The sequence below is a fragment of the Mercenaria mercenaria genome, chromosome 6 (genome assembly GCF_021730395.1).
Source record: "Mercenaria mercenaria strain notata chromosome 6, MADL_Memer_1, whole genome shotgun sequence".
NCBI lineage: Eukaryota > Metazoa > Mollusca > Bivalvia > Venerida > Veneridae > Mercenaria > Mercenaria mercenaria.
This window is the reverse complement of record NC_069366.1, coordinates 61,005,940-61,033,503: the sequence shown is the minus strand read 5'-3', so window position 1 is coordinate 61,033,503 and position 27,564 is coordinate 61,005,940. Positions and strand designations below refer to the sequence as shown.

The following is a 27,564-nucleotide window of genomic DNA, read 5'->3' as shown; positions in this document are numbered from 1 at the left end:
AGAAACCGTTAACTAACAGCATGAATGAATGATTTTTTAAATGTGAATCAAAATGTTCATGGTTCAACCATTAGCGAACAGCATGGATCCTGACCAGATGCACAGGCTGGTCTGGATCCATGCTGGTTGCAAACGCACTATTTTGGTTTTCTCATGGCGCTGCTCAATTGTTTCTGGCCATTTTCTCATGAAATCATGTATCAGCCTGATTGATTTTTTCACACACCAAGATGCCAATTAAGTAAAGTGAAAAGAAAGGGACTTCATTGTTACATTTGATCTTACCTGGTTATCATGAGAGAGAGATACTGTTTTATGCTGAGAGTTTCATATCTGTTTAATTGTATAGCTCTTTGATTAAATGCACATGAATATATTCTTTGTAAAGTAAAAAAATGTCATTTTTTTTTCGGGTTGAATAACACATTTCGTAGAACTCACATTTTTGTGACCCTTAAAACTGAGTTTAGAGTGGGCTTATAGCTTTTTGTTTAGTATTGATTTTTTGTATGTTTAGGTAACGAACCAGGGAAGTTGTTAGATCCAAGAAAGAAGATTGTTGAAAGAATTGTAAACTTTGGTGATTGTCCAAATGTAAGTGTCAAGTTGAAACTTTGGTGATTGTCCAAATAACAAGTGTCAAGCTGAAACTTTGGTAATTGTCCAAATGTAAGAATCAAGTTGAAAATGCTGATGCAGCCATTTTTACACTTCATTGCGATGCATATCCAGAGCAAGACAGACCCCTTCTAAAATCTGTTTGACATACATTTTGCTAAAATCAAAAAATATAGTAACAGTTCCTAAAAAAGCTCTTACGGACAACGCTGATCAATATTGTGCTGAATGTCAGACATACATCTACTTGATATCTCTGGAACTATTTTTCTGGAGTTGTTATAATGGAGAAAATAGGTCAGATTAAACATTATCTGGATAATGTTCCCTTAATGATGCACATTAGTTTTTGTCTCCTGCTGGTAAATTAATGCTAACAGTATATACAATGTTGTTCATGTCTTTGTTTTGTAATGAGTAAACATGTAGTTTTTTGTTAATTAAGGTGTCTCATGAAGATTTGTAGCAAAATGCTGATTGGGTGAACCTTCTACTACTTTAACCTTGTATGTAAACAAATGATAAATTAATGAAATGTACATGAGGTTCTACCAGTTATAATTATAATACTGAGATTTTGTATTTTTACTTTAACCCTTTACCACACAGAACAGAAGCCAAAGTAACCTCTTTTACATAACACTGATAAGTGATAATCAATAATCAATAATCGGTATATGGCTGATAAAGGTGACTGTCTTATCTGAACAGAGGTGTTGGCATTATTTTGTGATTACACACACTTATGTTAAAAATGTCATTATTTTAATATTTTCTGTAAGTTTGACATTATTTTTGTCAATATAAAGTTTATAGCAGTTTAAATTATCTTTCCGATGATACAAAATTTATTGTAGTTTCTCTTTGAGTTTCGAAGATATAAAGTGTTAAAGTACGGGAATATATATTTTTAGGCATAAAATTCTGTTTTGGATTACTTTCACATTGAAATTCATATACAATTTCATTTTGATGCTTGAAAGTTTGATTTATAGTTAATAGACTTATCTTCCGAATCGGAATCGGTAAGTAATTATATAAAAAAAAGACGACCATCAAACTGAATAACACTACAAAAATAACGGATCATAAAATTTCTGAAAGTGCAAAAAGATCGCTGAGATCGAGACTCGTAACCGACTACAGTATTCTTGTGCTAAAAATTAAAAATTTTACGATAATATTACGTAATATTTTGATGATCAAACGTCGGTACATCACGGGTGACTTCCGCAGCAATTAACTCTTGGGGTGTCATAAAATATTTGAAAGCCGCGGTCCTTCTGTTTTGATTAACACTTCCCGTTATGTAAGGCCATAAATTCCAAGCCATCGTGTACACAAATTGTTGTTTAGGGGAAATCCGCATGTATCACGCGTGACCTTCATGACCTAACACATTTAAAAATACTTTGATGTTAAATGGTTGTTATTTTTAGAACGAGGAAAGCCCGCGAACCGGCCAGTTGCAAGCAGTTTTCTCAGTAATTTTCCATGACGTAGCGTCGTGCACATGTAGGAAAAAACCCCGGTGTCTTTCTTTGCAAAGTACTCGATAAATTTAAATAGTAACCACATGATCTTGTACGTAAATAATGATGACGAAATCCCATATTTTGAGTTAGTAAACATCCGGAATTTGTTTCTTTAGGAAAAGAACGAAAATAAAGCGATTGATTATGAGACACGGGATAAAACGATTCTGTTCAAATGGCCGTTAATCGGTATAATACGTTTCTATCGGGGAACCGATAGACTCGGGTCAATACGTTTCTGTTCGGTAATCGATAGATACGGTGATAAACGTATCCGTGTGGGAAAGGGTTAATGTGAGTTTTACATCATGAAAATTGAACGTAGATTTAATGTTTTATGATCTGTACAGGATGTGATAAGTGCCTTAGGCTGCCCGGAGAAAGTATTTTACAAATCAGATGATAAAATGAAGATTCATACCCCTGACGCTCATAGACGGGTTCGGGCTAAATCATCAGACTACTTCTATAACTATTTCACTATGGGAGTCGTACGTATCCTGCTTTTGTATCATTTTTGTCAAGCAGTAAAACCTGCCTTTAGCAACCACTTACTATAAGCAGCCAGTCAGCTCACTTCTCAAATTGACTTATTGCTCTAATTTCAACTCATGTTAAGCAGGCACCTAAAAATGTTAAGTAGACTTTAAAAGAATTTTAGAACACAGCTGTAGGAAAATTGAAAATAATTGGTTGAATATGAAAGTAAAAGTAACACCTTTTATAAACTTTAATTTGCATCAGGAATTTATAAATGCCTTGGAAATTGTAGCTTTGTTAGTTTAATTTGTCACATGATGTAAAATTACTGTGAAATCATTATTTATGGGTAACTTATTTTCTCCTGGATTTTTAGCTCACATGTCACAAAGTGACAGTGTGAGCTTTTGTGATCGCGCAGCGTCCGTCGTCCGTCGTCCGTCCGTCCGTGCGTCCGTGCGTAAACTTTTGCTTGTGACCTCTCTAGAGGTCACATTTTTCATGGGATCTTTATGAAAGTTGGTCAGAATGTTCATCTTGATGATATCTAGGTCAAGTTCGAAACTGGGTCACGTGCAGTCAAAAACTAGGTCAGTAGATCTAAAAATAGAAAAACCTTATGACCGCTCTAGAGGCCATATTTTTCAAAAGATCTTCATGAAAATTGGTCAGAATGTTCATCTTGATGATATCTAGGTCAAGTTCGAAACTGGGTCACGTGCGGTCAAAAACTAGGTCAGTAGGTCTAAAAATAGAAAAACCTTGTGACCGCTCTAGAGGCCATATTTTTCAAAAGATCTTCATGAAAATTGGTCAGAATGTTCATCTTGATGATATCTAGGTCAAGTTCGAAACTGGGTCACGTGCCTTCAAAAACTAGGTCAGTAGGTCAAATAATAGAAAAACCTTGTAACCTCTCTAGAGGCCATATTTTTCATGGGATCTGTATGAAAGTTGGTCTGAATATTCATCTTGATGATATCTAGGTCAAGTTTGAAACTGGGTCAGCTGCGGTCAAAAACTAGGTCATTAGGTCTAAAAATAGAAAAACCTTGTGACCTCTCTAGAGGTCATACTTTTGAATGGATCTTCATGAAAATTGGTCAGAATGTTCACCTTGATGATATCTAGGTCAAGTTTGAAACTGGGTCACGTGCCGTCAATAACTAGGTCAGTAGGTCAAATAATAAAAAAACCTTGTGACCTCTCTAGAAGCCATATTTTTCATGGGAACTATATGAAGGTTGGTCTGAATGTTCATCTTGATGATATCTAGGCCAAGTTCGAAACTGGGTCAACTGTGGTTAAAAACTAGGTCAGTAGGTCTGAAAATAGAAAAACCTTGTGACCTCTCTAGAGGCCATATTTTTCACAAGATCTTCATGAAAACTGGTCAGAATGTTCACGTTGATGATATCTAGTTCAAGTTTGATACTGGGTCATGTGCCTTCAAAAACTAGGTCAGTAGGTCAAATAATAGAAAAACCTTGTGACCTCTCTAGAGGCCATATTTTTCATGGGATCTGTATGAAAGTTGGTCTGAATGTTCATCTTGATGATATCTAGAATAATTTCGAAACTGGGTCAGCTGCGATCAAAAACTAGGTCATTAGGTCTAAAAATAAAAAAAGCTTGTGACCTCTCTAGAGACCATACTTTTGAATGGATCTTCATGAAAATTGGTCAGAATGTTCATCTTGATGATATCTAGGTCAAATTTGAAACTGGGTCACGTGCCGTCAATAACTAGGTCAGTAGGTCAAATAATGAAAAAGCCTTGTGACCTCTCTAGAGGCCATATTTTTCATGGGATCTGTATGAAAGTTGGTCTGAATGTTCATCTTGATGATATCTAGGTCAGGTTCAAAACTGGGTCACATGAGCTCAAAAACTAGGTCACTATGTCAAATAATAGAAAAAAAATGACGTCATACTCAGTTCAAAACTGGGTCATGTTGGGACAGGTGAGCGATTCAGGACCATCATGGTCCTCTTGTTTGATTTCAGGATGAGCAAAATTAAATTTAAAGGAAAAAAATGTAATTCTGTTTAATTTTACAACTACAATTTGAAATCTATCAAGTTACGCTTGAATGAAATAGTCTGTTTATAGTGGAAACTAAGAGTAACATACCCATGAAAATTCACACTAATTTTACATTCAAAAATTCATGTCTAAAAGAAGTAGCCCTTTTGGCAAAATGTTGTTACCATGAAGTTCAATTATTTCACAGTGTGAAAAAAACCTTGCTATATTTCAGGACATTTTATTTGATGCAAACACTCATCAGGTGAAGAAGTTTGTACTTCACACAAATTATCCAGGTCATTATAACTTCAATATGTAAGTACTTTTTGAATCTGCCTTAGCAGCCACCTGTATTTAGCAGCCATTTGCCTTAAGCAGACAATCACAGCCTTAACCATCCAGTTAGCTAACTTCCCAAATTGACTTCTTGTTTTAATTTCACCTTGTCATAAGCATCCAGTTAGCTAACTTTCAAAATTGACTTCTTGTTCTGATTTCACCTTGTCTTAAGCATCCTGTTAGCTAACTTCCAAAATTGACTTCTTGTTTTAATTTCACCTTGTCATAAGCATCCAGTTAGCCAACTTCCCAAATTGACTTCTTGTTTTGATTTCACCTTGTCTTAAGCATCCAGTTAGCCAACTTCCCAAATTGACTTCTTGTTTTGATTTCACCTTGTCTTAAGGATCCAGTTAGCCAACTTCCCAAATTGACTTCTTGTTCTGATTTCACCTTGTCTTAAGCATCCAGTTAGCCAACTTCCCAAATTGACTTCTTGTTCTGATTTCACCTTGTCTTAAGCAACCAGTTAGCCAACTTCCCAAGTTGACTTCTTGTTCTGATTTCACCTTGTCTTAAGCATCCAGTTAGCTAACTTCCAAAATTGACTTCTTGTTCTGATTTCACCTTGTCTTAAGCATCCAGTTAGCCAACTTCCCAAATCGACTTCTTGTTCTGATTTCACCTTGTCTTAAGCATCCAGTTAGCCAACTTCCCAAATCGACTTCTTGTTCTAATTTCACCTTGTCTTAAGCATCCAGTTAGCCAACTTCCAAAATTGACCTCTTGTTCTTATTTCACCTTGTCTTAAGCATCCAGTTAGCTAACTTCCCAAATTGACTTCTTGTTCTGATTTCACCTGGTCATAAGCATCCAGTTAGCTAACTTCCCAAATTGACTTCTTGTTCTGATTTCACCTGGTCATAAGCATCCAGTTAGCTAACTTCCCAAATTGACTTCTTGTTCTAATTTCACCTTGTCATAAGCATCCGGTTAGCTAACTTCCCAAGTTGACTTCTTGTTCTCATTTCACCTTGTCTTAAGCAGTTAGCTAACTTCCCAAGTTGACTTCTTGTTCTCATTTCACCTTGTCTTAAGCATCTAGTTAGCCAACTTCCCAAATTGACTTCTTGTTCTGATTTCAGCTGGTCATAAGCATCCAGTTAGCCAACTTCCCAAATTGACTTCTTGTTCTGATTTCACCTGGTCTTAAGCATCTGGTTAGCTAACTTCCCAAGTTGACTTCTTGTTCTGATTTCACCTGGTCATAAGCATCCAGTTAGCTAACTTCCCAAGTTGGCTTCTTGTTCTGATTTCACCTTGTCTTAAGCATCCGGTTAGCTAACTTCCCAAGTTGACTTCTTGTTCTAATTTCACCTGGTCATAAGCATCTGGTTAGCTAACTTCCCAAGTTGACTTCTTGTTCTAATTTCACCTGGTCATAAGCATCCGGTTAGCTAACTTCCCAAGTTGACTTCTTGTTCTAATTTCACCTGGTCATAAGCATCCGGTTAGCTAACTTCCCAAGTTGACTTCTTGTTCTAATTTCACCTGGTCATAAGCATCCTGTTAGCTAACTTCCCAAGTTGACTTCTTGTTTTAATTTCACCTGGTCATAAGCATCCGGTTAGCAAACTTCCCAAATTGAATTCTTGTTCTGATTTCACCTGGTCATAAGCATCCAGTTAGCTAACTTCCCAGATTGACTTCTTGTTCTGATTTCACCTTGTCTTAAAAAGCCAGATTGTGTCACTGTATTGTATTTCTTGTCCTAAATTGATACGTGACAAAATGCATCTTCTTGGCATCAGTTAAACTGTAAATATGTTTATCTAGATGGATATGACCTTATTATATAAAATTCTGTTGAAATACAGAGATATTGTTTCTAGACAGGAGATCATTATGTGCTAAAAGCATGTATGTTAATTCCTGGCATACATGACTTTTGGCATGTTTTCAGATATAACGCTGAGAAACGGTGTGTCATAAAATGTCAATTTATATACATTTTACTGAGGGAAAAAGTAGTTATGTTTGGATCATTAAAGAAGTCAGTTATGTAGTTAAATTAATAAACAAAAAAATTTATGATGCATTTTAGCTCACCTCATTTTTATGCTTTTAAACTCCTAAAGAAGGTGGTGTATATTGTTTTGCTCATTGTCTGTAAGTCCTGTGTAGACTGTTTTGTTTCCAAACAATAACTAGAGAATGCTTGGCATCACATTGGTCAAACTGAAAAGGATGATTGGCTGTGGTCAAGTAATGATTCCTTTTGTTTTGGTGGTCAGTAGGTCATGGTAACAGAGAACATTTTCTGCTCAATGACTAAACAATGCTTTGGTCTACAAGCATCAGATTTTGTAAGACAATTGCCTCCGGTCAACAGATGACCCTTACTGTTTTGGGATATTGTAGGTCAAAGGTCAAGGTCACACAGACTTTGAGAACAAAAGTGGGTTTCTTCTGAATAACTGAAGAACCTTCTGGCATGCAGTAGTTAACCTTCATTGGGGATCAGTATGTTAAAGGTCAAGGTCACAGCGACCTCTTTCAAGTCATGTTTGGCTATCAGTCTTCATGTAATTGTTGACTATAACCATTATGCGACCACCATTATTAGCTCACCTGAGCAATGCTCAGGTGAGTTTTTCTGATCGCTCGATGTCCGGCGTCTGTCTGTCGTCTGTCGTCTGTCTGTCCGTCAACATTTAACTTGTGTATGCGATAGAGGCTGTATTTTTCAACTGATCTTCATGAAAATTGGTCAGAATGATAACCTTGATGAAATCTAGGCCGAGTTCGAAAATGGGTCATCTCGGGTCAAAAACTAGGTCACTAGGTCAAATCAAAGAAAAACCTTGTGTATGCGATAGAGGCTGTATTTTTCAATTAATCTTCATGAATATTGGTCAGAATGATAACCTTGATGAAATCTAGGCCGAGTTCGAAAATGGGTCATCTTGGGTCAAAAACTAGGTCACTAGGTCAAATCAAAGAAAAACCTTGTGTATGTGATAGAGGCTGTATTTTTCAGTTGATCTTCATGAATGTTGGTCAGAATGATTGCCTTGATGAAATCTAGGCCGTGTTGAAAATGGGTCATCTGGGTTCAAAAACTAGGTCACTAGGTCAAATCAAGGAAAAACCTTGTGTATGCGATAGAGGCTGTATTTTTCAATTGATCTTCATGAAATTTTGTCAGATTATTACCTTGATGAAATCTAGGCGAGTTCGAAAATGGGTCACCCGGGGTAAAAAACTAGGTCACTAGGTCAAATCAAGGAAAAACCTTGTGTATGCGATAGAGGCTGTATTTTTCATTTTATCTTCATGAATATTGGTCAAATGATTACCTTGATGAATCTAGCCAAGTTTGAAAGTGGGTTATCTGGGTTAAAAAATAGGTCACTAGGTCAAATCAAAGAAAACCCTTGTGCATGCGTTTAGAGGCTGTATTTTTCAACTGATCTTCATGAAATTTTGTCAGAATGATAGCCTTGATGAAATCTAGACCAAATTTTGAAATAGATCATCTGGGGTCGAAAACTAGGTCACTGGGTCAAATCAAAGAAAAACGTTTTGTATGCGATAGAGGCTGTATATTTTAATCGAGGTTGATGAAATTTAGTCAGAATGATTGCCTTGATCAAATCTAGATCAAATTTGAATATAGGTCATCTTAGCTCAAAAACTAGGTCATTAAGTCAAATTGAAGAAAATGCTTGTTTACACTTAAGAGACCACATTTTTGATCCAATCTTAATGAAAATTGGTCAGAATATTTGTTTCCATGAAATCACTATGTCAAACATGTTTACACTGTTATGGTGTTTTTATCAGGTGAGCGACCTAGGGCCATCTTGGCCCTCTTGTTTTTCAGGTCATTTGGTGAAAGGTCATACAGAATAACATACCCACTTGGTGTATCATTCGTATAAAGCAGTCTATAAAATATGACTTGAAATGGAGATGCTTGGCCTGTGTAAGGGGCTACTGGAACTAAAAGTTGAAATATCTCTATATGACTTTTTTCCTTGAACCAATTGGTGGATCTACATGAAACTTGGTCTGTAGCATCCTTGTAAGGTCCTCTCTGACCAGTTATATGTTTTTAGTTTGCCTGAACATTGTTCAGGGTGAACTATTATTATATGTCAATGGTCCTGTATCAGCCATTTTAAACATCTTCTCCTCTGAAACCCCGCCCTAAGTTTCACTGCATTTACATGCACATATAGGTAAAACTTAAAAGATCTTCTTGTCTAAAACCTCAAGGCCTAGGGCTTATTTGCATATAGTATTATCTATAGAGCCTCTATCAAGATATGATGTAACCATTTGAGTCAGATGAGTGATAAAGGGCAATCTTGGCCCTCTTGTTTGTGCTGAACAAAGATATTAGTGTGTCATAGGTATATTTGAGGTCAAATAGTCAATGTCAGGTGAGCAACATGGGGCCTCTATGGTCCTTTTGCTTAGAAATGTCATTCATATCAAGGATACAACACAAAACCTAGTCTGTTGGCATCATAAATCCACTATTCACTGTGTTAGAATACAAGTTTTCTCATTAAAGATTTTTAAAAAGGAACTGTCTGGTATATTTTTCCTGATTCAGAGACAGAATTTCAGGCAGTTAACATCATTATTAAGTGCAGATAGCTTCATTGTTATCATTTGCTCAATTTATAAACATAATTTTTTTTATCTTTTGTAAGTGTTGTGCATTTGTCATTTATAAGATAGAGAGAAAATGTATTCTCCATATGCTGATAAATACTTCTTAAAGAACAAAAATTCACAAATTGATTATGATCCCAAAAGTTACCCTTTTCCATAACTGTTTTTAGCATTGCTCAGGTGAGTTTTTGTGATCGCTCGATGTCCGGCGTCTGTCGTCTGTCGTCTATCTGTCAACATTTAGCTTGTGTATGCGATAGAGGCTGTATTTTTCAACTGATCTTCATGAAATTTTGTCAGAATGATTACCTTGATGAAATCTAGGCCAAGTTCGAAAAGGGGTCATCTCGAGTCAAAAACTAGGTCACTAGGTCAAATCAAAGGAAAACCTTGTGTATGCGATAGAGGCTGTATTTTTCCATTGATCTTCATGAATTTTGGTCAGAATGATTACCTTGATGAAATCTAGACCAATTTCAGAAATGGGTCATCTGGGTTCAGAAAGTAGGTCACTAGGTCAAATCAAAGAAAAACGTTGTGTATGCAATAGAGGCTGTGTTTTTCAACTGATCTTCATGAAATTTTGTCAGAATGATAAACCTTGATGAAATCTAGGCTGAGTTTGAAAATGGGTCATCTGGGGTAAAAAACTAGGTCAATGGGTCAATCAAAGCAAAACCTTGTGTATGCTACAGAGGCTGTATTTTTCAGTTTGATCTTCATGAAATTTAGTCAGAATGATAACCTTGATGAAATCTAGGCTGAATTTCAATATGGGTCAGAATGATTGTATTGATGAAATCTAGGTCAAGTTTGAATATGGGTCATCTGGGGTCAAAAACTAAGTTACTAGGTCAAATAAAAAAAAAACCTTGTGTGTGCGATAAAGGCTGCATTTTTCAATTGATCTTCATGAAATTTTGTCAGAAAGATTACATTGATAAAATGTAGGCCTAGTAAGAAAATTGGTCATTTGAGATTACAAACTAGGTCACTAGGTCAAATCAAAGGAAAACTCATGTGTATGCGATCGAAACTGTATTTTTCAGTTGGTCTTCGTGAAATTTGGTCGGAGTGATTGCCTTGATGAAATCTAGGTTGAGTTTGAATATGGGTCATCTGGGGCCAAAAACTAGGTCACTAGGCCAAATCAAAGAAAAACCTTGTGTATGCGATAGAAACTGGTTTTTTTTTTCATTTGATCTTCATGAAATTTTGTCAGAATGATTGCCTTGATAAAATCTAAGTCAAGTTTGAATATGGGTCATCAGGAGTCAAAAACTAGATCATTAGGCCATATCTAATAAAATACTTGTTTAAACTCAAAGAGACCACATTTTTGGTCCAATCTTAATAAAAATTGGCCAGAATATTTGTTTCCATGAAATCACTAGGTCAAGCATGTTTACACTGTTATGGTGTGTTTCTAAGGTGAGCGACCTAGGGCCATCTTGGCCCTCTTGTTTATAAAGTTGTAGAAGGAAAGCAGATTTTATATAGATGCTGAAGTGTAAGGTCTTTGATATTCACTTTAGACCCCAGACAGTCTTGGATTATGGCCCTTGAATTAGGCCAGGTTCGATGATGGGCGTATTTTGAGACAGTCTGCCACTCTTGTTGTCATTTTTATGCCCCCGAAGGGAGGCATATTAGTTTTCAACTGTCCATCTGTTTGTTAGTTCGTTCCTCACAACGTTAACTTTTGCATGAAGGCACTTTACTCGCGAACCACTGCACCCAGGACCTTCAAACTTCACGTGCTGATAGTACTTATTGAGTACACGACCCCTGCTGACTTTGGGTTCACCAGGTCAAAGGTAAGGTCACTAGGTCAAACGATAACTTTTTGCATGAAGGCACTTTACTCGCGAACCACTGCACCCAGGACCTTCAAACTTCACATGCTGATAGTACTTATTGAGTACACGACCCCTGCTGACTTTGGGGTCACCAGGTCAAAGGTCAAGGTCACCAGGTCATACGTTAACTTTTTGCATGAAGGCACTTTACTCGCAAACCACTGCACCCAGTACTTTCAAACTTCACACCCAGGACCTTCAAACTTCACGTGCTGATAGTACTTATTGAGTACACGACCCCTGCTGACTTTGGGTTCACCAGGTCAAAGGTAAGGTCACTAGGTCAAACGATAACTTTTTGCATGAGTACACGACCCCTGCTGACTTTGGGGTCACCAGGTCAAAGGTCAAGGTCACCAGGTCATACGTTAACTTTTTGCATGAAGGCACTTTACTCGCGAACCACTGCACCCAGTACTTTCAAACTTCACATGCTGATAGTACTTATTGAGTACACGACCTCTGCTGACTTTGGGGTCAAAGGCTAAGGTCACCAGGTCAAACATTAACTTTTTGCATGGAGGCGCTTTACTCGCGAACCACTGCACCCAGGACCTTCAAGCTTCACTTGCTGATAGTACTTATTGAGTACACAACCCCTACTGACTTTGGGGTCACCAGGTCAAAGGTCAAGGTCACCAGGTCAAACGTTAACTTTTAGCATGAAGGTGCTTTAGTCGTAAACCACTGCACCCAGGACCTTCAAGCTTCACATGCTGATAGTACTTATTGAGTACACGACCCCTACTGACTTTGGGGTCACCAGGTCAAAGGTCAAGGTCAAGGTGCTGCGGGGGCATTTGTCACCATTAGTGACAGCTCTTGTTTTTTTCTATGTAAATCATATTGTTCTGAGGGTTATATTATCATGTTGATGATGTTGTGTTGTGGAAAAAGTTCTTAGTTGCAAATTTTTCCTGATATGTGAACTGTATAATATTGTAGGTATTGCAGATGTGAATTCAAGATTCCAGTGATTATCGAGAGGGAGAAACCACAGCCACTTGCTCAGACAGGAGAAATTGAGGAGGAAGAAATTATAATAACGGCATACTCAAAGGTTCACTTTTTTCCTGATAACAACATTAAAACTCCTGAGGAAAAGCATGATATTGTAAATCATTTTATTTTGTAGTTTTTGGAGGCACCTCCATAGCCAAAATATCACTTGCCTCTCACTGATGTTAGTTTGAGTCTTGCTAGAGGCATAAAGTTATTCATGTGAGGAAGCCATCCAGATAGCTTATGAGAGGTTGTTTGTTCTGCCCAGGTGACAGCCCATGATGAAATAATACACGGAGGGGCACCTAGGGTCCTCCTCCACAATCAAATGCTGGAAAGTCACAATATGACCTAAAAATGTGTCAGTTACATTAAACCCATCAAAGAATTGTAGTTTTAGAAAACAAAAAATGTGGTTAATTTTGTTGTTTTGGCCAGACTGGCTGTTTTGTGTTTAGTGTAACGGATTATGACCTTTCAACATAAAAATGAATTGAGCCGCGCCACAGGAAAACCAGCATAGTAGCTTTGCGACCAGCATGGATCCAGACCAGCCTGCGCATCCGTGCAGTCTGGTCAGGATCTGTGCTGTTCATTAACAGTTTCTCTGATTGCAATAGGCTTTGAAAGCAAACAGCATGGATTCTGGCAAGACTGCGTGGATGCGCAGGCTGGTCTGGATCCATGCTGGTCACAAAGTCACTATGTTTATTTTCTCGTGGTGCAGCTCAATTGGAGTTTTATGTGTTTGCTAGGATCTATTTAATTTTGATGATTGACTCCCTTAAATCCATGCCAATTAGTGATCTACAAATATTGGTGATTTCACAGTATTTCATGGGACATGAGTTTGTAGATTTCAAAGTAAAGAAGATATTAAATTGGAATTTTATTTGTTCACCTTAGCATGAAGTGCATAGGGTGAGCTATTGTGATGGCTCAATGTCTTGAGTCCATCTGCACTTTTCTTCAAATGAAATCTCCTCTGAAACTGCTTGTCAGAATTGCACCAAACTTGGTCAGAAGCATCCTGGCATGGTCCACTATCAAGTTCTGATTGGCCCCTTTTAGGGGTACACCAGAGCTAAAAATAGAAAAAGACTTCTTCTTATGAACTGCTTAATGGATCTGCATCAGAAATGCTTTGTAGCATCACTATAAGGTCGTGTGCCAAGTTTGTCCAAATTGGGGCACTTGGCCTATTTTAATGCTGCTAGAGCTAGAAATAGAAAAAAAGCCTTCTTCTCATGTACTTCTTGATGGATCTTCATTAAACTTTGTCTCTGCATTATTGTAAGGTCTGCTCCCAATTTTTTCAAAGCGGAGTACCAGGTCCTTTTTAGGGCCCCCCTGGAGTTAAAAATAGAAATACCTTCAAACAACTTATTCTCATGAAGGGCTTGATGGATCTTTCACCAAACATGGTCCGTAGCATTATTTATAGTCCTTTTCCAAACTGTACAAATTACGGCATAGGGCCTCCTTGTAAGAAGCAGTAAAGCTAAATATAGAACTACCTTTAAACAAAATCTTCTCATGAATGTCTGGATACAGATAAAATTATAATCAGATCTGCCAGAACACCCTCAGCCAGTTCCAGTGGTCTGTGTGTACTTTTTTCACCAAATTTTAAAGACCTAAGACGCATTTAGTGTTTGAACTGTTTGTCATGTGTCAGAATCAACTTGTGCTGCCTCTGGAACTTTAGACACCTGGAGGGTATTTAGGTCCTGTTCCAGAGTGCACACTCTCTAGCTTGCTTAACTCTGAAATCGAGTGGTCTAGGTCTGTCATGACCCTCTTGGTTTTAGCTAACCTGAGCACGAAGCTGGTGTGATTGTTCTCCATCCGTCCGCACTTCTCTTCAAATGACATCTCTAAACCCGTGTGGTGGAAGCTGATGAAACATGGTCTGGATATTCCTTGGGTAGTCTTCTTCCACAACTGTTCAGACAGTTCTGTTTGGTTGTACATAGGGGGGCCAGAGCTCTCCTATTCAAGCACTTGTTAGATTTTGAAATAATTTCACATAAAAGGTCCTTGGGTAACCCGCTACCAAGATTGATAAAATTATTCAGATTTGTCAAAAAGAACATGGCCGCCATGGAGTGTGGTATTTTTCCCTACATGTATATAGTGGGAGCTTAAAAAATCTTGTATGAAGTTGAAAGACTGGATTTTGAAAATATTTCACACAAATAATCCTTGTGTGACACTTCCAGGACTGTTCAAGTTATTCTGATCCACTTTAAAACATGGCCGCCAGAGAGCATGGTCACTTTCCATATATGTACAGTACAATTTATATTTAGAGGCCACCTAAGGGAAGGCTAAAAAGTGGTCTCTTAACACAAATGGTCTCCTAATACAACATAATTTGTTCTTTAACAGCACAACTGGGAACTGAAAAAGTGGTCTTAATGAAAGTGCTTAATAGAGGTGGTCTCTAGAGCAAGTGTCTGTATATAGTGAAAACTTTAGAAATGGACTTGTGTGAAACTGCTGGTCCGATGTCCAAATTTTATTCTGGTGAATATCGGATGAGTTCTTACTTTACTGATCTCTATTTTCATCATATTAATTTGACATAGAATTAAGAATAACTATTCCTATGATAAGTTTTCTTTTACATTTCTTTTCAAAATGAGATTATTTACTTAATATTTCAGTGGGACGCAGTGCAAAAGTCATTGGTAAGACCAGATAATCGCCCTGTAATTTTGAACAGAGCTTCGTCAACTAATACCAGCAATCCGTTTGGCTCTACATTCTGCTATGGAGTGCAGGATATGATATTTGAAGTAAGTTTTGTGCTAACATGTGCAAGTGTTTTAATCCTGCACTGCATGTAGGATAGAGACTATGAAGTGAAATTTTCAGCATTAAGAAACTAAAGAGGAGTGTAGTGGTGGACTCGGGGTGCTTGGGAGTCCAGATATACCGGTACTTACAATTGCTGGTGTTGAGGTCACTTGTACTAATAATAGGTAATACTTGATTGCATGGAGACTAAGGTTCAGCTGCATATTGGCTTGCTTAGGTCAATCAGAAATAAAAAAAAAATGTGTTTGCTCAGTTAGAAATGAGTCAGGTAGATTTAACCAGGTACACATGTAGATTGCATAGAAACCAAAGTTTTATTGCTGTTTGAATTGCTTGGGTCAAAGTTATTGTTGCTAAAATAGAGAAAAGCTTTCAACGAGTTAACTGTTGTTTGAAATTAGGCTTCAGGAATGAGAATAGGAACAAAAACTGATATCTATTTGATGAATTTATGCCCCCCATTTCCAGTCAGTAACTTGAGAACCACTTAACCCAGAATGTTGAAAGTTCATAGGATGATTGGTCATGCAAAGTAGCTGACCTCTATTGATTTTGGGGTCACTCTGTTAAAGGTCAAGGTCACAGGGGCCTGAACATTCAAAGCCATTTCCAGTCAGTAACTTGAGAACCACTTAACCCAGAATGTTGAAAGTTCATAGGATGATTGGTCATGCAAAGTAGCTGACCTCTATTGATTTTGGGGTCACTCTGTTAAAGGTCAAGGTCACAGGGGCCTGAACATTCAAAACCATTTCCAGTCAGTAACTTGAGAACCACTTAACCCAGAAGGTTGAAAGTTCATAGGATGACTGGACATGCAAAGTAGATGACCTCTATTGATTTTGGGGTCACTCTGTTAAAGGTCAAGGTCACGGGGGCCTGAACATTCAAAACCATTTCCAGTCAGTAACTTTAGAACCACTTGACCCAGAATGTTGAAAGTTCATAGGATGATTGGACATGCAAAGTAGATGACCCCTATTGATTTTGGGGTCACTCTGTTAAAGGTCAAGGTTGCAGTGGACAGAAAATGTAAATCCATTTCTGGTCAATAACTTGAGAAACATTTGACCTAGAACCTTCAAAGTGATAGGACATACAGAGTAGATGACCCCTATTGTTTTTGGGGTCACTCCATCAAAGGTCAAGATCACAGGGAGCTGAACATAGAATACTATTTCCGATCAATTACTTGAGAACCACCTCACCCAGAATGTTGAAATTTAATAGGATAATTGGACATGCAGGGTAGATGACATCTACTGATTTTGGGGTCACTTGATCAGAGGTCTAGGTCACAGGAGCCTGAACATGGAAAATCATTTCCAATTTATAACTTGAGAACCACTGGGTCCAGAATGTTGAAACTTATTGGGATGATTGGACATGCCAAATAGATGATCCCTATTACAGCCAACCATTGGTGTCACTTCGACTTTAGTTTCTGTCCCCTATTGACTCCTTGCCGATATGACTATGCATTGGGGGAGACATGCACTTTTCTACAAAAAGCATCTTCTATTTTTTTCTGCTTGTAGCAAGAGAAAAATAATTTTATGCATTTATCCTACAGCTGTTTGATAAAAGATAATAATTCATTGAATTTGCTTAACATAATGTGTACAATTTTGACCAGGTGGTGAAAAGTTTGGATAATGTGCAGATATATTCTGGATTATTTTTAATTCAAGATTTGTTCTGGTTATAAATATTAGGGAAAAGAAAACATCAAATTAATATATGCTTAATATTACTGTAGAATAATAGTTCTGAGCTTTTCTCAAAATGAGCTTTTGGTCATGTTCAGCTTACAGTTTGCAAAAAGACTGCTATGATAATATTGCAGCAGTGACCACATATAGTAATAATGTTACAATGGTACTTTCAAAACTCTTGAAAGTATTGTAGAAGTGACATCAGATTGTACTAGTATGCCTGGCAATATTGAAATAAGATAGTAAAAAAAAAAATTCAGTAGAACTCAAGAGAAAAAAAAGGTATTTGTCTAGTAACAATATTGCTATAGTACTTTAGAAAGTACAATTATATTGCTGTAGCTGTTTCCCATAGTAACATTATTGCAGTAGTACTTTTGCAAACAGTGGCATCGAATGATAAAAGTAATGCAGCAGTGTTAATTACTATATTGAAAGTATTTTGATTGTGGTGTCAGGAAGTAATTGTATCAGGGTTGCCACTGACCTTGAAAAGTTGTGGATTTTTTTTTCCCCAGGGTCAGTGAATTGTCAGGGAAATCTTGATAATGGTCAGTGATAACTGAAATTTTAGAAAAGTCAGGCGAAATGAAATTCAGGGTCAATGTTTAAAATGTTCAGTGGCTTTGGCAGTCTTCAAGCAGTATTTATAAGTATTTCCAAACACATTTTGGTGTAGTTGTGTGTAAACACAATTTATATGTGTTTGAATCAATTTTGTTTTTATTTTGGAATTTTGATGAAAGTTTGTTACATCTGAAACAAAATGAATACAAAAGGGTGGATTTGTTGGCTGTAGCGGAGGAGGAGGAGGCCAAAAATATATGTTGGTATTGGTCAGTAAAAGTATGGTTTAGTCAGGGAAAACTCTGGGAACTTCATTTTCTGAACTAAGTGGCAATCCTGTTGTATGGCAATAGTAATTACTGAGATTATGGGAAGTATTGCAACAATGATATATGATATTTTCAGTATTGTAGTTGTTCTTTATGCCATTAGTGTTTTCATGTTACAAAATTCCTATTTCAGGTCATGCAGAACCAGCATATAGCATCAGTCGCCATATATCAACAGAAACAAGTTGCTCCTGTTGCCGTCTCTTGACAAATACTGTTGCCTAGGTTACTCACTGCCCTGACCAATGATATCGCAGTCTGCTAGTCACATGATCACATCTCTAAAAAACTGCCAACTAAATTCAATCGGCGTTTTTGTGTCTAAAAGTGTTCTAGACTATCTTCTAGTAACTCATTATTGCTAGCATATATCTAACGTTATCTGTATACACCTTCAGTATAATCGTGGCTATTTAAATGTAAAATGTATGTGTTGTAATTCTAGATAAGAAATGAACATATGACAAATTTGATGAGAGGGCCTATTGAAAAAAAAGTTACGGTAATTTTACAAGAATGTTTGAAATGAAAGAACAAATCCAGTAAAGATGGTTGCAGTTTGATGACAAAATTCCAGAATTGCAGCATGAGACAGTTATAGGATAGCATGTATATTGATATACACATAAGTGCTGGAAATGAATAAATCAATGCGGGAGAGGTGCTTGCAGTGTATTGGCAGTATCCTAGAATCCAGGCATCAGATATATTTGATATATTGAAAACAGCCAATATCTGATAGGAAATCGGGCATATGCTTTCGCGGTGTAGGAAAGGTTTTCACAAACAAGGGACACAAGTTGGCAGAGAGGATTATTTACATTTCAACTGTGTATGATTCACATGTCGGACTGAACATGGAATTTTTCAATTCGTGTTTTTTTTTGCTTTGTTAAAAAAGGTCAGTGAAACCGATGTATATGTTTCAACTCTACTCAAATACAGATCTCATAGCTTTCATCTGTAAGGGGAAAAAAAGTTGTAATACTATTTCATACATGTGTCATATAGGTACCTTGTATATTCTGTCTATGTTGTTATGTAATCAACAGACTTTTCATAATGTTCATTCCATTTGATTTAGAATAGATTGACATTCACACGGAATGGCATTAAGAATTAATAAACATAATAAATGCTGTATAATATAGTGTTTGATATGTATAAAATGTATTGAAAAAAATATGTACATATGTATCAATATGTGAATTTAACATGCATTTTTTTTCAAATTGTCATTTACTGATATTAACATTTTTACATTCTTTGTTTTTAATATATATATAAATGTTTTACTCTAGTAGCATTTTAAAGTCAAAGGATGTTTGGTTTTATTTATTTTACATTGCGAAATACACCTTGACAGCGATTAGAGTGTTGTAAAAAATAGATCGTGTTGGAAAATGTGGTCTTTAATTTTGGTGAGAGAAATATAGACAGTTCTGTTTTTTTACATGTAAATATTTTTGCTCAATAATTTCCATTATCTTAGAAGATTTTATTTCAATTCAGACAAATCCATTCAAATTAGATATTGTGTTTAAAGACATTGGTATAGAATAATTTCATCGACATTTGTATCACTCGAGTCCTGTAATTTATCACAAACATTACTGATTTTATGTTGCTTGTTTATTTATGGGAGTGCACTAGTAACGACAATTGCCATGCAGTCATGTAAATCTTGTATGCTTTTTCGACATTCTTGACATATGTGTGCATACCTGGCTTTCTGTACCTGTCGAGGAATGCTGAAATCATTATATGAGCCGCACCATGACAAAACCAACATAGTGCATTTAAGACCAGCATCCGCACAGTCTGGTCAGGATCTATACTGTTCGCTTTCAAAGCCTATTGCAATTAGAGAAACCATTAGCGAACAGCATGGATCCTGACCAGACTGCACGGATGCGCAGGCTGGTCTAGATCCTTGCTGGTCGCAAATGCTGGTTTTCTCATGGTGTGGCTTATATACAGAAAATGCGTAATTGATAGGAAATTGATGATTGTCATGACAGACCCACTACCTATAAGGAAGGTTCAGAGCATTTATGGACAGAAAGTCCTTCCAGTTATGATGTAAAACATATTTTTCACATCTCATTGATATGCATAGAGAAGGCAAATGGATTGTTTCTAACTTTGATAAGGTCTGCACAATGCTGACCTGATTATACTATAGGTATGCCAGTAATACTTAACAAATAATCAAGGCCTTCGAGTTGTTTATCGTCTTGATTTACCACGGTTCAGAGTTCAGATGCGTAGGAATTGAACCATGAGGGTGTTAGCCCTTGTGGTATAATACTGAAGCATCTGAACGATGAACGATAGTAAATTAGACGATAAATCACTAGAAGGCCTTGTTTGTTTTCATTCTGACATGCTCATTGATATATTTTAATAAACATTATGCTGGACTTCATTTACATGAGGAGTAATGTATCGGACGTCATGCGGCAATTTTACATCATAGTGCACTCTTACCGGTCCGGGCGTCAACCGTTGTTTATCGCAGAATATACAGAGCTTGATTTTCTTCTTTGTTTAACTGGAAATCAAATCGAGCCATGTTAGAATGCTGTAAAATTTGATATTCCACTTTCTATATTTTATTAAATTTAACCACCAACTCAGTAAACTGTTTTAGTGTTTGATGGTTGGATTTTTAATGGGACAATTGTGACATGCTTTTGCGACTTTTCAAATTGTCAGATGAAATTTTTATTGCCAGATTTTGCTTGGTAAAATGTCTCCTTTCTGTTCCAATTAATTTGCTCACTAAAATAGTACATAAAAATCATGGATCTATTTCATTGAAAAAAAGAGCTGAATATCCTTTTAAACTTATCCAGTATGTATGTGGTGATTGCAAAAAATGAAGAAAGAGTGATTCCATAAAAGAGTTAAATTCAAAGATGTACAAGTAAACAATTGATAATGTATAAGGTCAATAACAGCAACAAGTTCTTTTTAAAAATGATCGACTTGCAGCAGCCATATTGTATGAATTCTTTATAAAAAAATCCATATTTGGCTATAAATGTTACATTTCATATCTGTATAATTCATTTGGCATTACTTAAGAAAGGTTAAACCTAAAAAGATATTTTAGGAAAACTTTGGCATTTTTGTGTGAAGAATCTGGGTTATTGTTGTTTTGGATATGTTGCTTGATTCATACTGGAAAAAAAGTAAATTATTGCAGTGTCCTGTGATGCTTTTTGGGTTTCTTAAGAAATGGGAGAATTTTCATTGAAATATTTAGCTTTGAAATAAGGAAAGCAAATTCCTGTTTCAAACAGTTTACTCTATATCTAAATTTGTTGGATTTAAGGAGGTTGAAAAAGGTACAAAAACTTGAACAAAATTGTTCCAGTTATTTACTTTTGGTAACAATTTAGTAAATGGAAGTTGAAGTATGTCTTATTTGTAAGTTAATGAATTGGTGCCATATGAACTTTCAATACATATTTCTTCATAGCTACAAACTCGGCTTTATAATGTTTTTCTTAGTCGCTGTTAAAAACTGAGTTTTGGGACCAGTCTTAATACTCCATACTCTGATTGGTTGCTTCTTGGGACAATCTTGGAATTGACCAATGGAAAAGTGGCATTTTAAGACTGGTCTCTAATATCAGTTTGGTAATTTTGAAGTGGTCTTTAATCTCAATTTTGTAACACTGAAGCAAGATTTACACACAAAAACTCACAAATTAGCATGAAAATTCTTTTACTGCTGATTTTCAGCTACAGTTGTTAAGTTCATTAGACTGCTCTTGTTTAAAGACTTGCAAAACTTTTTTGATCTCTTCAGTTGCTGAATGCAATCAAAATTCATTGAAACAGAAATCCTTGCTTTGTTTTTCTTAGAAGTAAGACTTGAAAACATGAGTCTTTGAATGAAATGTTCAGCATGATTGTGCTAATATATATATATATATATTTATGTATTCTTGCATTTTGTTTAGAAAGGTAATGTGATAAACTGTAAACCTGAAAACAATTTCTTGCTTTTCAAGTTAGCGAAATTCACAAGGACAGTATACTTAGAAACTTTAAATCTTGTCTAGCTATGTAAAATATTTTTAAAATTGCCAAGACATGAACGTTTAGAATCATGTAAAGGTCAATGGAAGGAAAAATGCAAAATTTTACTGTAGCAAACACTGCTAGATTTACAGTACACAGCACTTCTGACAATAGCCCACTGTGGCTTGGTGGGCTCAGTTAAGTGTAGTTGAAGTGTCTGTGTTAGCAAATGAGATCATCTTAGAGATGTATATCTATCTTGACATACATGTTCAAAAGTATTGAGGATACTATAACTTTCTCAATTAAATGTTTTTATAAGTAACAATTGCTTATAATAATGTTTTTTTTTTTAAAATAACAATTTAACCCATACCACGCTGAACACGACTGATTCTGCCTTTGCGACCAGTGTAGACCAAGATCAGCTTGCACATCTGTGCAGTCTGATCATGGTCTGCACTGTTTGCTATTCAGTCAGTAAATTTTCCATAAACACTCCTTCAAATGATAAATGGTACTGCCCTAATTGGAAGATGGACCAGTCCATTATAGAAATATAGCATGGTAAGGGTTAACCAGCTAATAAAAAGGCTGCAGGTCTATGGTATGTTAGATGTTGCGGATGCCAAGTAATATAAAATTATGAAGCATTCTCAGAGGTTTAATGTTTTCCAGTTTTTAAGTTTGCAAATTTGAAAAAAGTTCTTGAAAAATTCATTTACAATCAAGTTCCAGTCTTATCTTTCAGACTTCCTTTAGTCTTTCTGTTTCGGTCTACAGGACATACATTATAACCATAAATCTATCACAGCTGAAAATTAAATACAATGAACAAAGCTCAAAATGAAATAAATGCTGTAAATTATTGGCAGAGAAATGCTGGAGATTTTCACATTTTTTTACAGATTAAGTGTGAGAACTCTAGAAATTGCAAATAGACCATTGTCCCACAAATTTAAAGGTAAAAGTGACTGGAATTTTCCCCAATCTATTATGTAAATAATATGATACTTTTCTGAAACTTGCAGTTAATTCCTTTGTTTTTCTTTCCACACTTCTACATGGTTTGCTGAATGTATATTTTTATCTTGCCATACATTGCTAGTGTTAAATGGTTAAATGTTGTATTACCTCATTGATAATTTTGATTTTAATGCGATTTTATGTTATCCTGAATTAGCAGTCTTTCAATTTTATCTAGTATTTCAATTGATCAATTTAGTTTTTAAAGCCGCTGTCCTGAAAGTAAAGTTTAAGATGTACATGGGCTGATAAATGAAATGTGAGCAAGGGAATTTTAGAGTAGAATATATGTTGTAAATGTAAAAGGACGTTAATATTTGATAAAATTTTGATTAAAGTTTTGAAGTGAAATACATTATTAATACATGTGTGTAAATAACAGATGCTAAATATACTGTTAAGATACTGGTATCTGTTCTGTTCATACAATGGAGATAGTTTATATGATGTGGTGCAAAAGTATGTATGGAGTGAAATTGGCCGGTATGAGAATCACATTTTGTCACCTTAGCGCAAAAAGTGGATAACTGCGTTGACATATAGAAGACACTTATCCACTTAGTCAGCAGAGGTGATGCATTTTGGGTAAATATGGAACAAACATTCTTTAAACTGCTTTTCTAGATCGGTACTTTTTATTGAATTAACTAGAGTTATATAGATGTTTCCATATTTTCTTTATGTACATTATTTGTTAAAGTAAAAACTGAAAACTATTTACTGTGATTTTTAGCTTTTATCATGCATACTGTTATTTATTTTGGATTTATTCAAACCATTTTCAATCCTGTATGTGAAAAAAAAATAAGAATAAATCTATGCATAAAACTCAAAATGTTATGTTGTTTACATGAATACAACTTTGTCACTTGTCACTGATAAAAAGAATTAATTTAGATCCAAATGAGTTTTTATCATAAGATGTTTAACTATATGCAGACTGACTGATGGAGTGGTTTGGTTGTTTGGCTTATACAGGCGTTATAAATAGTTTTGTGCCCCCCCCCCCCCCCCCGCCTACCACACCCCCAATTTCCCATTATTTTTGTCCATCTGAATTTGCATATTTAAAAAAAGTATTTGACCCAGAGTCGTCAAACCACCAGGATTGTTACTCAGCATAGAAAGTTGTGTACCAGGGTTTTTAGTCCCCTACTGGTGGAACACCGGAGGGGACTGAAGGAATGGCGTTAGTCTGTTCATCTGTCTGTCCATCTGCAAATCTGGTTCCTGCAATTACTCAAAACGTAGTCAAGCTAGGTTCATAAAACTTGGTAAGTGAATAGAGGGCAATATGTAGATTATGCACATATATGACTTGTTGGTGTGAGAGTCCACAGACTTATTGCAACAATTGAGGCAAAAAGAAGTTGATACTTTTTAAATTAGCGATCGCCCTGTGTCCGTCGTCCGTCGTCATCATTCTGACTGTTAGCACGCTAAGGTCACAATTTTGGCTCAATCTTAATGAAACTTAGTCAGAGTGTTATCCTCAATAAAATCTTGGACGAGTTCGATAATGGGTCATCTGGGGTCAAAAACTAGGTCACCAAATCGAATCAAAGGTAAAGCTTGTTAACACTCTAGAGGCCACGTTTATGATCATATCTTCATGAAACTTGGTCAGAATGTTAATCTTGATGATCTGTAGGTCAAATTCGAATCAGGATCATGTAGGTTCAAAAACTAGGTCAACAGGTCAAATCAAAGGAAAAGCTAGTTAACACTCTAGAGGCCACATTTATGACCAAATGTTAATGAAACTTGGTCAGAATGATCGTTAGGTCAAATATAAATCTTGGTCATGTGGGTTCAAAAAGTAGGTCAACAGGTCAAATCAAAGGAAAAGCTTATTAACACTCTAGAGGCCACATTTATGACCATATCTTCATGAAACTTGGTCAGAATGTTAATCTTGATGATCTTTAGGTCAGGCTGAAATCTGGGTCAGTTGGGTCAAAAACTAGGTCAACAGGTCAAATCAAAGGAAAAGTTTTTTTAACACTAGAGGCCACATTTATGACAATATCTTCCTGAAACTTGGTCAGCATGTTAATCTTGATCTATAGGTCAAGGTCGAATCTGGGTCATGTGGAATGCGACCCTACTTTCTTGTTTTTTAAGATACAGCCTTGAAATTTGGATGACATGTACAGTTTTGCACACCGATCTTAAAACTGACTTTCAGTGACCTTGAATGTAACTTACTGACCTACCTTCTTGTTTTTTAAGATACAATCTTGAAATTTGGATGACATGTACAGTTTAGCACACCGATCTTAAAACTGACTTTCAGTGACCATAAATGTGACCTGCTGACCTACTTTCTTGTTTTTTAAGATACAGCCTTGAAATTTGTATGACATGTACGGCTTTGCATACCGATCTTAAAACTGACTTTCAATAACCATAAATGTGACCTGCTGACCTACTTTCTTAATATTTTAGTATCCGTTTGACATTTGAAACATGTAGCTCATATTACTCAGGTGAGGGATCCAGGGACATCGTGACCCTCTTGTTTAGAAAGAATATTTCATGTCCTCCATGAAAACCCATTTTTTAAGTGTCAAAGCTGTGCGTATCTATATTTTGTTCACATATGATTGTGGTAGGTTAGGTAAAACTCAATTATAGAAATATTAGGGGGGAGGAGTAGGTTAAAGTTTACATCTACCTTTTTTCACTGTTTGATTATAGTACTTTTCTGATTGTCAGTAAATGTATATATGTCAAACAATGTCAGTAATAAGAAATTCATCAGAAAGGAATGAAGGTCAAACTTGATATTCAAGGTCAAGTGCCAAATTTATGTAAAAATCACAAAAAGTGCCATAGTTGACTTTATTTTTATTCGTCAAATATCGTTGTTTTCATATTAAGTCATTGATCTTATTTATGTGAAGTGGTCAGTTTTGATCCTAGAGGCATGATCTGAACAAATTTGGTGGAGCAACACTACACAAAGCTACATGCCAACTATCTTGGCTAAATGGTATGCGGTTTTATGCAGTAAGATTTTTAAAGATTTTCCTATAAAAGTCTATGTAATACCAGCGAACCTCAGGACAGGGCTGGAATAGGACCACTACACCATGCTACATTCAATTTTGTACTTAGATATTAAAGGGTTTTTTTAAATATAAAAGTTTTTTTTTTTTTGGTGTTAGGGGTGTGGGTTTAGAAATAACAAACAACTTGTGTTAGAAGAGGTAATTGGTAAAGATTATTTATTCAACAAACATCTCCAGAAAACTTGCCTTCAAGTGCAGACGTGGGGTTTGCAAGAGACGTAGACGATGAAATCGAAAATGACAAAACAGCATTCCTTTTATCCAGAGCCCCAGTAGGGACCTTGGTATTTTCTCTCACAGGGTTTACTTTAATGGCGACGAGGTAAATTGGGAAGCGCGGGCTACAGTGACCAGTTTATGTAGAGCATGCGGTATTTGCATAGGCCATACTCTGTTGGAAGCTGAACAGTTGAAGCCCCGCTCTGCAATTTCACTGTAAAGGAAAGCTACGTGGCCGGTTGTATAGAGCATGCGGTATTTGCAGAGGCTATACTCTGTTGGAAGCTGAACAGTTGATGCCCCGCTCTGCAATTTCAATGTAAAGGAAAGCTACGTGACCAGTTGTATAGAACATGCGGTATTTGCAGAGGCTACACTCCGTTGGGAACTGAACAGTTGATGCCCCGCTCTGCAATTCCACTGTAAAGGAAAGCTACGTGGCCAATTAAATAGAGCATGCGGTATTTGCAGAGGCTATACTCTGTTGGGAACTGAACAGTTGATGCCCCGCTCTATGGTTCCATGATAAGGTTTAAGCCTTCAGAATTAAAGTGAGGAGTGTAGTGATTCGAGGCTTAAGCCCGGTTAGTTCAGTTGGTTCTTAGTAGAGCATTTGAATTGCAAGCAGGGGTCATAGGTTCGAATCCTACACTGGGTAGATGATTTTCTCTCCAAAATCCAACAATGTAAACCCGGGGAGAGAAAATACCAAGGTTCCTACTGGGGCTCAAACCCCGAACCTCGTTATCTGTAGGCGGACACTCTAACCTCGTCGCTAAAGGGTTAACCCGACAGCAAGGCTGTTGGAAGTGGTATATAAACCTACTATCACTACACTTCTCCCCCTTTACTTTTCAGAGCTCCCTAGCTCTCCAGAATGACACTCCATGCCCACCGCACGAGTCCGTCAAACATCCTCTTTGCCATTAAAGTAAACCCTGTGCAGCAAAATCGAGCCTCTCTTTCATTAAGTAGTTGAACAACCAAAGAATACTTTTTAGCTCAATTATTCAAAGAAAAGAGACAACTATTGGACTTGTCCATTCGTGAGCGTCCGTGTCCACGTCGGATACCCGATTTGGTTAATTTTTTGTATGTAAACTGGTTTCTCAGTAACCACTAGTATAAATGAATTGAAACTTTACACTCTTATTCAGTGGGATAAACTTACTTACATTGCACGGGTTCAATAACTCTTTTTTTTCTTTTTACAAAAGTATGCCCCTTTTTCTACTAAGCAATATCTGGTTTAGTTTTTGTATGTAGTATCCACTAATGGGAATGGATT

At 36.4% G+C, this 27,564-nt stretch overlaps 1 protein-coding gene across 1 annotated transcript in view; it reads left to right on the top strand.

The window, feature by feature from the left end:
• LOC123548744 (phagosome assembly factor 1-like) overlaps positions 1-23,818 on the top strand; it is a 74,804-nt gene extending 50,986 nt beyond the window's left edge. The window contains exons 9-14 of the mRNA XM_045336255.2: positions 518-594; positions 2,504-2,644; positions 4,895-4,977; positions 12,432-12,546; positions 15,158-15,289; positions 18,056-23,818. Coding sequence (XP_045192190.1) covers positions 518-594; positions 2,504-2,644; positions 4,895-4,977; positions 12,432-12,546; positions 15,158-15,289; positions 18,056-18,130 — 623 coding nt within the window. The 3' untranslated portion in view covers positions 18,131-23,818. The remainder of the gene's footprint in view (positions 1-517; positions 595-2,503; positions 2,645-4,894; positions 4,978-12,431; positions 12,547-15,157; positions 15,290-18,055) is intronic.
• The last annotated feature ends 3,746 nt before the right edge of the window (positions 23,819-27,564 follow it).